General features: G+C 39.7%; 1 protein-coding gene across 1 annotated transcript in view; it reads right to left on the minus strand.

Annotated features, from left to right (window-relative positions):
- Nucleotides 1-1,482: 1,482 nt before the first annotated feature.
- Nucleotides 1,483-14,244, minus strand: part of LOC142401060 (roundabout homolog 2-like) — an 81,482-nt gene continuing 68,720 nt past the window's right edge. Inside the window, exons 15-27 of the mRNA XM_075486296.1 lie at nt 13,769-13,893; nt 13,507-13,678; nt 12,287-12,463; nt 11,234-11,260; nt 11,045-11,084; nt 9,580-9,707; nt 8,660-8,932; nt 7,737-7,899; nt 7,388-7,645; nt 6,354-6,562; nt 4,538-4,699; nt 4,137-4,391; nt 1,483-2,915 (exon numbers count right to left, since the gene is read on the minus strand). Coding sequence (XP_075342411.1) covers nt 2,914-2,915; nt 4,137-4,391; nt 4,538-4,699; nt 6,354-6,562; nt 7,388-7,645; nt 7,737-7,899; nt 8,660-8,932; nt 9,580-9,707; nt 11,045-11,084; nt 11,234-11,260; nt 12,287-12,463; nt 13,507-13,678; nt 13,769-13,893 — 1,991 coding nt within the window. The 3' untranslated portion in view covers nt 1,483-2,913. The remainder of the gene's footprint in view (nt 2,916-4,136; nt 4,392-4,537; nt 4,700-6,353; nt 6,563-7,387; nt 7,646-7,736; nt 7,900-8,659; nt 8,933-9,579; nt 9,708-11,044; nt 11,085-11,233; nt 11,261-12,286; nt 12,464-13,506; nt 13,679-13,768; nt 13,894-14,244) is intronic.

Raw genomic sequence — 14,244 nt, forward strand, 5'->3', positions numbered from 1 at the left:
ACCGAACAGCGCTCCTGCTCCTGATCCGATTTTCCCTAGGTGCTCCAGTCTGAAAAAGCAGCATGCATTTTACATTAAGAGTTGGGATCCAAACCTCCAAACCATTAAGAACCACATGCACTCCTTTTATTTTCACCTCATTAATTACTTACAATTTTATCTTTATAAAAAATAGGCTGTAGAACGTGTTCACATCTAACAACAATTCAAATATTTCCAATCAAAACTGTATGCTTGTAATGTGCAGTGTCAATAATTTTCTTAAACAGAGTAAAAAATAAAAAATAAAAAGCAAGATGCTTTAGATGCTTTATTGTCAGCTGGTGCTTTCCATAGAAAAATGACCTTCATTACAAGTGTTTCTCGGAGGTTTGCAGCAACAACTCAAGAAGTGAAGCAGTCAACATTTTGCATTAAACCAAAACCCCAGCGACCCATAAAGTAAGCACTGCATTCCAAGACCAGTATATAAATGAACAGCTAAGACACAAGTGTAGCAATATCAATGCAAGTAGAGCCTTGTAATTGGGCTCTGTGGGCTATTTGTTTTAGTTCTTCCATTAAATTCACATGTTCTACAAGCTGGGCAAATTAGAAGGAGTCAGAACAGCATTTGGTGAAGCCAGTGCCTTTAACATGGAACCTAGATTTAGTTGTTATGATATAGAAGGATCCACAATGTCCTTTTGTCCTCATGGTACTTCTGGGAACCCGAGTAGCTGGATATAAAGTTTAAGTGGTCGACTGCACTTTGAGCCCATCTCTAGAATATTTGAAGACTGTCCTAATCCCTGTACATCCATAACAAGATACAAGGCTGTCCCACAGTGCACACAGCACCAATTGCACTATTACCTGAGGCTGTCCTCCCCAGTGCTGGTCCATGCTTGCAATAACAAAGTTCTCTCCTTGTAATAGAGAGGTTCAGGTGGTTCAGCGATAGCGATGATTTGGAAAAAGCTGAATCTCAAACCTTATTCAAAGTCTAAACTGTGATTGAGACAAAACGCATATTTAAGCCCTGTGTTACTCAAAGAGTATGCACCTTTTTCTGAATAACAGGTATGCTTTTGGATGTGCCATATCAAAATTTAAAGCATGCCCTATACACTTCGACTACGTGGACAAATCTTGATAAATGCAACTGAAAAATGGGCATTGATCAAAATATAGCAAAATTAGACCCCTAAGGTAAAGCCAAAACAGTAAAATGACCAGATTTATATAGTAACACTGTCATTGAAACAAGCTTATTGAGAACTTGAGAATGATGATGTGCATTTTATCTAACTATTCAATGAAAAAAAAATAAAAGATTCCTTTTAGATTGAGATGTTGAGCACATTTTATTGCTAATACTGTAACTGGCTGTGAATGGGATGGATACAAAAGCCCACATTGTAAGTTAAATTCAAACTAAAATCCAAGCGATTCATACAAGGAACTCCAAAATGGACGCAGGCATTGTAAGGAGAAATCTGGTTCATTTTCATACACATTTTATTTTGGATCAAAGGATTGATAATGGCCCTAGTCTATGTGGCTGTGTATTCCTGAGGGCAAACCAATCTGTCATGTAAAGATTCTTCAAAGGGTGAACTGTTACAAAAAAGAAAAGATCAGAGCATAACCAACCAAACAGGTGTGAAGACATTGCATTCTGAATCTCATAGGCAGACAGTCCCATCCTGCTGCATTTTAAATGTTGTAAAACACCTTTGAATGTTCTATACATCTTTGTAAGATGAAAGTGTAAATTTGTGACCATTCAGTAATGTTACAAATAAATTAGAACCGTATGATACTGTTTTTGTTGATCATGTTATTTTCTTACATCTTGCACCATTTTTTTTGTCTGCAGATCATTTAGGTCAGTTTAATGCATCTGTCTCTGCCCCTTTGCATTTCCCTTTTCTGCCATACTGTCTTCTGAATATTGCACTGTTACCATATCTCTGGATTTCACTGGAAAAAAAACATATATATATATATATATATATAGTTTATTAGAATATTCGTTTTATGTAATGGCAGAGAAATTGCTATTGTTTTAAGTCTGCTGTGTCTATCTTGATTAATGAGTTGCTTTGTTACAATATTTTCAGGTAATCATGTGCTATGAACCACTGTTAGTGTAAAGTATAATATGATTCACTGCAAGAAGTATGAAAAAAATCTTTTCTTCCCAAGTTTTTGGGCATAAATGTTCCAAGTGTGTACCGTTAATTTTTTCCATCATACTTTCCAGTGTTTCCCAAATAATTACTGCAAAGCCAAATACATATGCTCTGATTCTGTTCTGTTTAACATACATGTCCCTCTTTGCCATCACGATTCTCCTCCTCAGCTCAGCTGACAATAAGTTTGTGCTTATTTTCACCAAAAATGCTCTGTGCAAAATACAACAATACAGTAGCTTCATCAAAAAAAAGCTAACAGTTTGAGCATTAATGAAAAATGATTCACAGTAATAAATCACAAAAGAGACAACATTAGGTTTGGCTTGCATAGCAAAGCAAAAGAAAGAAAAAACATTAAAAAAAATATTTACAAATTTTGCAAGTCCTTTTTTTCATTTTAATAAGTCATTTTGTTGTGTGTTTTCTTCTTCTTCACATCTCCACTGTGTGAACGGTTGTACACCATGTGACAGAAAACTGAAGCAGACATATACTGTAACATACTCTTTACTCTTTGAAGAGGGGGATGAAAATAACACTGTGAGAGAGGTGTCTGTGTCTGTACATGACATTTACAGTTCTGCATTTTACTCCACACACTTTTGTCCCTTCCTTCAGTCTATGTCCTCTCCATCTTCTCAACATTATTCTGATGAGGAAAAACTCTCATAGCGCCTATCAACAAGGTGTTTTAGGACATGCCGCAGCTGCAGGGAATGATACTTCATTTCGACTCTGAAAAAGAGACAAGAAGACAAAGCAAAAACAGAACTGTAAAATCAACTGACCCTTTTAGGATGTGGTCTTCTCAAATGATTTTCCTTTAGAATTAACTGATTAACTTTACAGATTCAGTAAAACAGAACCAAATCATGATTCTTTTCCCACCACGTTTAAAGAGGGAATAACATTTATAGACTTTTTCTGGATGTAAAACACAACACTGGTTTGATCTTCAGCAAAATAAAGATGGGCATCAGGGTTCTTTTGGGAGACCTGTGGTGTTCTCCTGATGGTAGACTTATGGAATTTATGATTTCATATATGAAGTTACCCTGGTGTCCTTTTTTTGTCCTTGTTGACTATTAGCTACCCACGCCAGGAGTTGGTCCAAAAGGACCAAGGAGAAACACAATGGTCTTTTTAAAAACTTGTGTCAAAACTCTTTTACGTTTCCTGCCCGATTGGCATAAATTTTTCTTTTCTGGCCTTCTCCAAACAAACTATTTTTTAAAAGCACAGCATTTTCTATATGTTTTGACCAATCATCCACATGCGTGACTTGATCACTCAAAGCAAATCTTTAGAAAAATTCCATCCATTCCGTCCAAGATTTTAAAACTATGGTCTAAATGTTGTCATGTGGACATGGAATGGGAAGCTTGGGCTTACTACATCAGAATGTGTGCTGTTATCTCCAGACACGATAGTACCAGTGCTAACCTTGCTAACAGGACTTCTCAATGACTATTTTGTGGAACATGTCAGAGTAAGGAGGTCATTAAAACATTATTCAACATAGACCCAGTCGGAAATTTTGTTGCTTTTGGACAAGACCCAGTCTGATCTCTAGTTGGTAGAACTGGGTGTCAGTCTGTTTGTCTGTGAGTGACCCGTTTCATCCGCACATTGAGAAGTAGGCAACTGTAATGAGATCCCCTGCCAGTATGGACAGACAGGCTTTGTAAACGCTGAACTATTTAGCAGGTGAGGAGAAATAAGGCTACATATAAATAACCTTTGGATTGTCAGGTATAGAAACAAAACAGTGTATGCTATATTTAGTTTAGTTTAGTTTATTTAGTTCAACAGGGACCATGCACAATAGTCATTGTTTACAAAAGCAAAAAGATGGCTTGTGCCAGATTATAGCTAACAGCTAATTTCCATCTGCAGTCCCTATTAGACAGATCTGTTATGTGTGATGTGCACATCCGCAGGAGGATTAACACTTACAGTGTTCTCTCTTTTCTGTGCCGTTTGTGGGAGGATGCCCGGTGTGGGAGAGGTCTGTGCCAGGTCTTTTATGTGGACCTCCACTGAGGGTGGCCCTGCCGGATGATGTTGTGCCACTCCAGGAAGCCATATGTTGCCTCTCTAGCGTTGACACGGTCACCATGCACTCCTCAGAGGGGTCTGAGGCTGCAGCTGCCCATGAGCCATGCATGTGGGAGCCCATGCCGTGCAGGGACTTCATAGCCGCTGTGTGGGCTGTTGAGTGGGTAGCAAATAAGAGTTTTTGGAAAGGATATGACTGAGATACTGTGACATAGAGTCTGCCCTTCGGACTACATTTACTTAAAAAAGGAAATAATATTTAATCAATAGTGTCTGACAATTTTAAAGTGCAAACTGACCGTCTGTGTTGGTGTCTCTTCGTCTGGGAAGAGTTCCAACCTTGTCTGTCTGAGGTTTGTGGCCAGTTAGTGGTGCCCTCTTGTGTCCAAGGCTATGCGTGTCTTGTGTGCCACGGTCTGCTGTGCCAAAGCTATCTGAGTGATACTGCTGGGAGCTTTTGCCTGTAAAAAGCAGCAGTGAGTGAAGCTTTGCCCATGAATTCCAAAACAAATATTTGGCTCACACATGGCAGATCAGCCCAGACAGGCAAGAGAAACAGCCAGATGTGTCAGCAGTGGAAGCAAAAATACTGCTGTAACAGAAATTGGATTAATGGCATTCAGGTCTATTTATGTGTTTTTAAATATGGTATAAAGTTCACCACACCACATTTCCATCCCGCAGAATATATTCTCATCATACCATACTTGGTGTACTGCTTTGGAAATACTCTTACTGGATGTTTTTTTTTTTCCTTTGTTGCAGTAATGTAAAGGATGTAACATGAAATTTTAATATGACAGCCCCCATGGAAACAGTGCCATCACTGTGACTTCCTTTGAGTTTTGAATTACTGAGCTGCAAATATTCTTCAGTCCACATGAATTTACTTCTGAAATAGTGTGTCACAATGTATGACAGTTAAATATGAAATAAAAACATGTTTGCATTGCTAATGTTTGTAAATATTTATAGTCACACTGACCTGTGATTGCCCTGCAATGGGTTATTAAAAGTACTGAAAACACATATTCTCAATGCACCCATCAATCGTAACCTATCAAACAATGGGGTCTAAAAATGGTACGATTGTGTCTCTGTGGAAGAAGCGATCAAGCTCTCTAGTTCTAAAGAAAAATCTCTTAGACAGAATCCTATTTTTAAATGGATCAAATCTTAAATGTTAGATGTGATACTTTTCAGTACAGTCCTACTTAAGTTGTAAAAATATAATGTTATGGCTTCAGCATCGATTAAAGAATGCGTGCACACAACTTTTAACAGATACTCTGAAATTCTCATGAAAAAGAAGACCTAATAGCTAAAAAGGGTACTCAAACTATGATATTTGAATAATTCTGGGACTATGAGACTATAACCAAGTATAGCTTTTGGATCCCCTCTGATTGTCAGTGTCTGTCTCTGCTGAGTGCTGTACATGAACACACTTTTCATCCTCTACGTGACATGCCTAAGGTTGGACCTATTGGACAAATCTAGATCAATCTGTTTGAATCCTTGGTCCATTTAAACTGATTGCATTTCTGAAGACTGAAATATCATGTTTTCTTTCTTTTCTTTTCGACTTGTTTGGATTTTGATGTCACAGACACTTGAATCTCTCATCCTGTCATATAATAGATTTTTCCTCGGCTACAAATAGAAGACACTTTGTCGTGCATGAGCAGTATTCCAGGATAAATACTGTGTTTCCTTTAGTTGCATTCTCACATCATTCATCTGCAGAGCCAGTTAAAAGTGTGGCCACATCTTGTCATTCAAAATGTTTGGGTAAAGCGTCCAAACTTTTGGCTGCTACTGCATTTGTTATTGTTTTTTTAAATGAATAAATAAAAGAAAAAAGAAAAAATTCGTAATGAAAAAAAAAGTATCTATCTATTTCGTTTATGCTTTTTAACTGGAATACAGTATAATATGGTCATGTTCATGCTCGATTTTTCAATTATTCTCTATAGTGCTAGTGAATACGCTATTGTTGAAATTTTTCAAACTTCATATTAGTTTAAACTTATTCTAGCTAAGAGATCAATTTGTTGTCAATGACCCAGTGGTCTATTAATTTATGAGCAACAACCTAATCAGAAAAAAACATACCTGAACCCTCAAGGTTGTCCATGCTGTGACCAGGAGTATAGTCAAAACCACACAAATTCTTTGACACCACGGCATAGCTTTCCTCCTCTTCCTCCTCCTCCTCCTCCTCATCTTCTTCAGAAAGGAGAGTGGCTCCCAAATCAGAGCCCAGTGTGCTGGACATGAAGTCAGTTGGGGTGTTGGACACATTTGGACTGCTCTTCATATGCCTAATCAAATGTGGGGAAATACTGTGTATTAATAAACAATCCATCCATCCATCCATTTTCTATACCCGCTTAATCCGTTGGTCGGGTCGCGGGGGGACTGGAGCCTTAACAAACAAAGTATTTTCTTAATTTAAAAAAGCAATGGAGGAGAAAAATACTGCAAAACAAGCATCGAAGTGCAGAATCAGTGGATATCCTGAAGCTTAGAGATGCAATGTGCAGTGACTATGAATGCCTGCAGTGATTTTCACTGATTACTTTCTCAGTAGTGTTGTGTGTTGTGTTAACACAATGGAGTTGTAATTGGACTGGATAAAGGATATCTGGATGGGCAGGGCTGTCAGCAACATGCCTGTTATCTCCCGCACAGCTGTCCTCCACGGTGGCTCACATCCCACCATTGAGGAGATGCATGCATAATTACCAACTCTATTTACTGATGTCAGAACAGCATGTAAAACTAAACCCAGTCATTACCCTTCAACACGTGTCGGCCCTGACTTATCAAGTTTTCCAAAGCTCCGTCAAAGGTGTAATCAATGGAGAGATGTTTTTATCGCTCGTAAGATGCATGGACCTCAGATTTGGGTGACATGTGTAAATACCAGCATTAAAAGATGTTCAAACATCAGCCATTGATATGCAAAACTTAAACTATCAGCAGGACAAAATGAAGGCAATTACAGGTATCTCTCTAACTGTGCAAAGCAAACACATTTGAATAAAATTACAATGCCGTGCAGACCTTTTTTGCTTTTTATAGCCATAGGAGGTATAGAACATAGGATAGAAATTAAATGAACTGGCGCTTTTAAGTATTCTTACCATGCCTGCTTGGCCACTTCATATTGGTATGCTCTGGTCAGCTCATCTAAGTGGGCCTGCAAAATGGATTGCATTTCCTCATGATGGGTCGAACTGAGAGAGGAGGATGAGGGCTGGCTGAAAGGAGTTGCTGCCGGTGAGGAAGATCTTCCTCTCAGGGGAGGAGTGGGACCTCTCTCTTCCTCCACACTGTTGTCCAAATTCTGGTGACGGTAAGTCTGGACGGACATGGGTGGTGTCCAAATGTTTTTGTCATATCTGCAAGGTCGGAAAAGTTAAGCCTGACATGTGCTTTTTGTGTTTGAGTGTTCCAGGGTAGAGAGATCAATGTGATTTGAGTGTATCTTACCCTCCTCCATGGTTTTCCTGGGGGTATTGGTCAAGGTCAACCTCAGTGCCTGGGAGAGGATGCATGGGTGGTGGAGGCAGAGGCATGTTAGCCCAACATGTACCATTTGATTTAGAGGTTTTCGTTCCACTTTTTAACTTCTTTTTCTTCCCAGTCTTTGCACCTAGGGGTTAGTAATAACAGAATGATGTTTAAAATACTAAGAAATCCATGTATACTGAACAAACCAATATGATTTTACACTGGATTAGCACCTGCATACAGCTCTGCTATCTTCCATCTTTCTGCACCACTGGAATTTTCAAACCTGTCTCCTCACAGTGTGCCTTATTTCCTTTTTCAGGGTGCTGACAGCACATTAAAACATTTTCTAAATGTTGACATTTCTTAAAGAGGCATTGAAACCTGAGGCAAACCATTTTAAGTTGCTTCCATACAGCTTCCCCTCTTGCTCTACTTTATCTCTGGTAAGCCTGACATTTAGCTGAGCGTGTAGCCTATTGTGTAAAACTACAAAAGTGCAGACAGATATGCCTCCATGACTTTACCAAATGTATATAAGCCAAATAAATAACTTAGAACACTGAGGGATTTTCTGCCATCACTAATCAAATTAAGCCAAAGAAATGCGTCATGATTGCGTGACATTTCTGGGCTAGATAAGCTCTCAGGGTAGAATTGTGATGAAGACAGAAGAGCAATTAAGAACATTGTCCTAAGGGTTCATTTCAGTGAATATGTAAATAAATTCCTTCCTTTCAAATTTGCTGTTTCCCAAACTTTAGCTTCCAGTACTTTCACTGCCTGGAAAATAACGATGTGTGCAGATCCACTTCAAAGATATAATCACAACCATGCAAATCCTATACAATAAGAGAAAAAACACATAATCAAAATCTTGGTCATTTTAGCATGGCTCATACCACTACCAGGGCGCCTGTCAGTTAGCGAGTAGCCCATGTTTGCCATTTCCTGCTGGGCTTGCAGAGAAGCCTTCCAGCGGGGATCTGGCCTGTCCACAACCAGCTCGTGGAAGCTGTTGGACTGGAGTATCTGAGTGGTGGCGTAGGGGGTGGGCTGACTGCCTCGCGCTGGGCTACTGTAGCCTCCTTTCCCCATGAAGTCAATACTGCTGTAGATGGCACCATCAGACAGCATGGTGCCCGTTTTCTCCACTGCTGCAGATGGCAAAACATCTGAGACAAAGGAGGATGGAGACAAAAAGAGGAGGGGAATGGAAAAGGCAACATGGAGAGATAAGTTGACATGAAGTTAACGATCTTTAAGGTCATTAACACTCCCTGCTGCTCTGGCATTCTGTATTAGTTAAATACAGGTCTAAACTGGACTTGATATAAATGAAAGTGATTATCAACAACCATAATTAGCATGCAACACTCTGTGGGAGCCCAGTGGAATGTTCACAAGAGGGAATATTCAAACAGCGCTAACCTTCAGCTCTACTGTCTTGCACACACAAAAAAAATCTGCATTTCACATTACATAAAAACATATGAAACAAACTTTGACTCTCAACATTATACAACCTCATTAAATGCCCAATGGTAAGGTATGAAAAACAAGTGAAGGCCAAAAATATATGCAAACACCACAAATGTAAGCTAAATATCAGACTTGTCGAAACAAATTAGTAAAATGTAACCCTCAAAGGCTCTTTTAATTTGGGTGCATGTGCTTAGCCTGTTTGTGTGTGTGCGTGCATTTGTGTGATGTGTTGTCACAATGCTTCCCAAAGGATAAGCATCAAAACTGTCCAACAAGGCATTGCTAAAACTGTGTTCCTCCTCACCTCTTTCCCCCAGCCTGTTTTTGTCTTTCTTACCTCCTCGGCCAAAGTTGCTGCCACCCTGCGGACTCCCTAAGCCTCCGTTTGCTGGGAGGCTTGTGGAAGGCCAGGAGTCAGCCAACCAGGGTAGGCCTGGATCACCCCCCTTCAACAACCCCGGGCGACTGTGGGAGGATGTTTAAAGCCAGACAATGGGTTGAAAGGATGGGAGACAGAGAAGCAGGGACATTGTTAAATATTCAGCCTCCCTTGTAACGGCAAAGCTAATTTTCTTCCTGCTGCATCAACAACAAAATGATGTGAAAACTCATTCAGCATATTCTCGCCTGCAGAGCAGCCCAGCACACAAGCAACGATAAACAACAGAGAGACATAAAATGGCAAGTCTATAAATCAGACCCCCCGGCCCCCCAGCCCTTTAACTCTACCACCCGAACTATCCAACTATCCCCAGAGAAACAAGGCAGGCCTAAACACACACTAAATCCACTTTAGAGCCTGAGCACAACAGAAATTTACATTTTAAATTGAGAATCATGGACAGCCTCTGGCAGATCAGCTACACTGGAGCACCATCTCCATGGCAACAGAGACAGCAAAAGCCCATTAGGTGCTTTAGGAAAGCTACCGTGTCATTATGTCTCTGTGAAATACAACAGTCATGAACGCATGTTTTGACTTAAAGGTAGGAAAGTTGGGAAGCAATTCAGGAAGAGGAAAAAGACAATTCACAACCTTCTCATATCAGTGTCTGTGAAATGGCATGACATTCCACTGCCTGCACGTCCAGTAAACATAGTCTGTTTGCATGTTTAATGTGCTACTACACAGTGAATTTTCCACTGAGCCTGGCTTGCCAAGAGCCAGAAGAATTGCTCATAGCAGACATGGCGATGGCTCAAAGTTGTTCAAGCAATCATATCAGTAATTTCCATGTTAGACTACACATGTATATGCACACATTTAGCAAACATTTTCATACGTGTGTGTGGAGAAAAACAAATGCAAAAGAAGGAGATTTGCAAAGCAAATTTATCTCATTCCTTTTGTCTAGCAACTCCTTGATGTTCAGAGGAAAGACACTAATAAGGCTCTCACTTTATAGAAAAGAGTTGAACCTGCACTGTCTGGTCCGTGACTGCGTCCTCTATGCTGAGCTTTCACAAACAGCACATTCATCACCTCTCCCCTTCCCTTGCGACCTTTCACTGGACCAGCAAGCTCAGATGAACTGAGAGAGTCAGTGAATAAAACAGCTGCCCACCTACATTAATTGGTAGGACTCACTTCAAAGGAGTGATTAATGATTTCATCAAGCGAACACCAGTGCAAATCATACACCAATACAGTGTGAATAAGCAGGTGGAAAAGGTATGCAAATTCCATTCATCATGAGAGAACTCTTCATTTCAGGTTTTACAAAGGGCACCTAATGGTGCTGAAATGTCAACGGGAAAGCTCTGACTGCAGGTTCCTTGCTTTTTATAACTTAAATTCTCACCTTCCATTTCTGATCAGGCCTCTGTCTCTTTGGAATGTAACTTGATGAGAAAAAAAGGAAAGATAGAAAAATAATTAATCACAGTATTTTATCGTAACAGACAGAGTCACCTTTATTTGATGTGAGTGGCTATCTCTGTCAAGAATAATATATATATATGTCTTATCAGGGTGCAATATGGAAACATACCTGCTCGAGTAAAAGTGAAGGACTGAACTGCAATTCAAGAAGACAAGATAGTGTGAGAATATCAAAGGGTAGAGAAATAATCATTTGTCTCAAGTAAACTAATAAATCAGAAGCCACATTCTAATGCTGAAATAAATTAATGAAGTAAAACAGAAATGTGGATCTTTTCATTTAGCTGTGTTTGCTCATCCATCATTGATAATATGTCAGCACTGATCAGGCTTCAATGAAACTTGCAGGGGGTAGTTAATCTAACCACACTATTCCAGCATTGTCTGAATTACATAGACTCTCCTGGGAGGTAAAGCTCAAATGAAGGTGACACTTAAAACCTTTATTTTCCCCCTTTGGGCATCTGCATCCTCATAAGAATTTAAATTATTTATATTATTCTTCCGAAACCCATCTTGAACCATTGCATTTGAATGAAGAAACAAAATGAACAAGAGGTTAAATTTTAGCATTAAAACTGAAAACAAATCAAAGTTTATCATACATAAGTTATTATTCTATATAAAAAAATGGCATTTTCAAAATATGAATTTATTGTTTTGGAATCAAACTTTTCATTTTCCAAGAAAATGCTTCATGTTTGTATCAATCCCAATTTAATTAGGAAATGACTACATCACCACAATAAAAGCTGCAATGCACATTGAAATAAATTCATACAGCTGCAAGCTTGACTTGTGTTGGGTTAAAAGAATATTCCATACCTAAACCTAAATGTGCCTCAAGTTAATGGGAAAACAACACCAGCCGTGGTCTGATAATGGAAGGGGATGTTAAATTACTTATCTTGCACGAATGTATTAGAGTGCTGAGGTATGGTGCTGATGGAACTCAGCACAGCTGATGCACATCACTGCACAGTGAATTAAAGTAAATAGATCCTATTTCCATCTGCGCTTAAATATATTTTCCTTTGTTGTGTATTTCAGGCCCCCTCAAATGGAATCACATTTGTGACGATATCAGCTTCCACTGGAGGGAGAGACCTACTGCTTTGAGATCTGCTGATTATTCAGAACCATATGGAATGATTGTTTCCACCTGCATAGTTGCTGAGGCCCTTCCTCTTCTTTCTCCTCCAGTAGAGCCAAGCACTGAAGCCCATGAGGACAATCCAGCAGGCTCCTCCCAAACCAGCGATGAAAGCTGGCTGCTTAACCACGTCAGAGATGCTATTGTTGTCCTCTGATCCTGTCATTACATCCCTCAGTTCTGCACCTAAAGGCACAACGAACAAATACAAATGGATTTACACAGAAAGGACACATATTGTAATATTATCTGAATGGCAATTCAAGCATGTAGCTGGAAAAAAAATCCCAGCTCTCCAAATAAATGTGCACAAAGATAAACCCCACTGACACTAAGGTCCTTGATATAGAGAAATAAAAAAAACAATGACAAAAAAGAAATTAGACTAATTTTAAAGAAATGGCTTATTGTAGAAAATCTTTTTAATTACAGCATCAGGGTGAAAAAATGCACTTTATAGACAATCAAGAAAGCATGGAGGCTGTCCATCAAACGTCAGGAAACCGAGGCCAAAGAGAAATCCAACAGATAGAAAAAAAAAGGCACAATGTGGAAAAACCAAATAATGAAATAAATAAAAAAAAGCAGCATCAGTGCATCCAATATAGAGTTAATCAATTCAGCAGTGCACTTATCAACTTGAGCTGCAAGACATGAGATTGACAGAGCTGCTCTGACAGAGTTTGATTTTCTGTTGCGGCTACTGTGCTGTGAAATTAGATTCACAATCTCCAGCAGGAACAACCCCACCCTCCATCAACACCCCCCATCATTAAGCTTCAGTCCACAGGCCTGTTTCCCATTCTCTGTACGTTAAGGGTGTTATTATATATCAGTCAAAAGTCACAGATGAAGAGCATCTGGCCTGGTCTGCCATATTGATTCTGGGCTTATATACTCTGGGCATCCTTTGGCTATTTCATAAGATGTGATAGGCTGATAAGCTTCAACAAAAACACTGTCTACTATGTTAGCACCAGCTGCCCACATATTGAGGAGGATTATTGATATGGCTAACAGTACTTGGCACAGTGTTACCAGACACTACACTTAATGAATCACTATTGATTTCTCCACAGACGCCTGCGTTGTAAAGCGCAATCTTCTTTCTTGTGGTGCGATAAATTGCTAAATCATTTTTCCAGACCCCTGATCTGCTATAGAGACCTAGGTACCCCATTATGAGGTCATTTCATTTGACCCAGGTTTGGAGTTTGAGAGTGGATTACCCAAGATGATGAGCTGGGGTTTACTCTTGACCCCCACCCCTGCGTTGGTGCCTGCAGCCACCTCTACATGGTACTGCACTCCTGTCTGCAGACCCCCGACAACAACTGAACGGATGGTTGCATCCACTGACTTATTGACATGAAAGCGGGTATCGTTGGCCAAACACCAGATCTGACAAAGACAGATGCAGCAGACATAATTTAGTTTAAGTTTGTATAATACATGACATGAAATATGCAGTCTGGGGAACACAGAGCCTACCTTGTACTCCTGGATGATGCCATTCTGTTGGTCGGAGGGAGGGGGGTCCCAAGACACACTGATAGATGTGCTGTTGTGGCTCCCCACTGTCAACACTGTCACTTGTTGTGGAGGTGCACTGGGTGCTGATGGGTAACGAGAGGGCAGAACAATAAATAAAAAGATATACATAAGGGAAAATAACTTAGCATTTTGCTTATAACTGAACAGGAAGTGTCTCATGGTCTTTTTTTATCATGTAAAAGGGGGTTTTGTATCACCCTCTTTCTCAGTTTACATTCATACAGCAAGCCTTACAACAAGATATTTTCAAAGCTTGTCTTGCAGATCGAATCCCGAGCACTTCATCTTACTGAGTATAGGATTCCAATATCTTAATGGCATCCTATGTTATGCAGGCCAAGCATTTCAGATCCAAACTGTGCTTTTCTAATTGCACAAATGACAACTATTCCAAGCAGATCAGCAACTTTAGA

Source organism: Odontesthes bonariensis, chromosome 16, assembly GCF_027942865.1.
Source record: "Odontesthes bonariensis isolate fOdoBon6 chromosome 16, fOdoBon6.hap1, whole genome shotgun sequence".
Taxonomy (NCBI): domain Eukaryota; kingdom Metazoa; phylum Chordata; class Actinopteri; order Atheriniformes; family Atherinopsidae; genus Odontesthes; species Odontesthes bonariensis.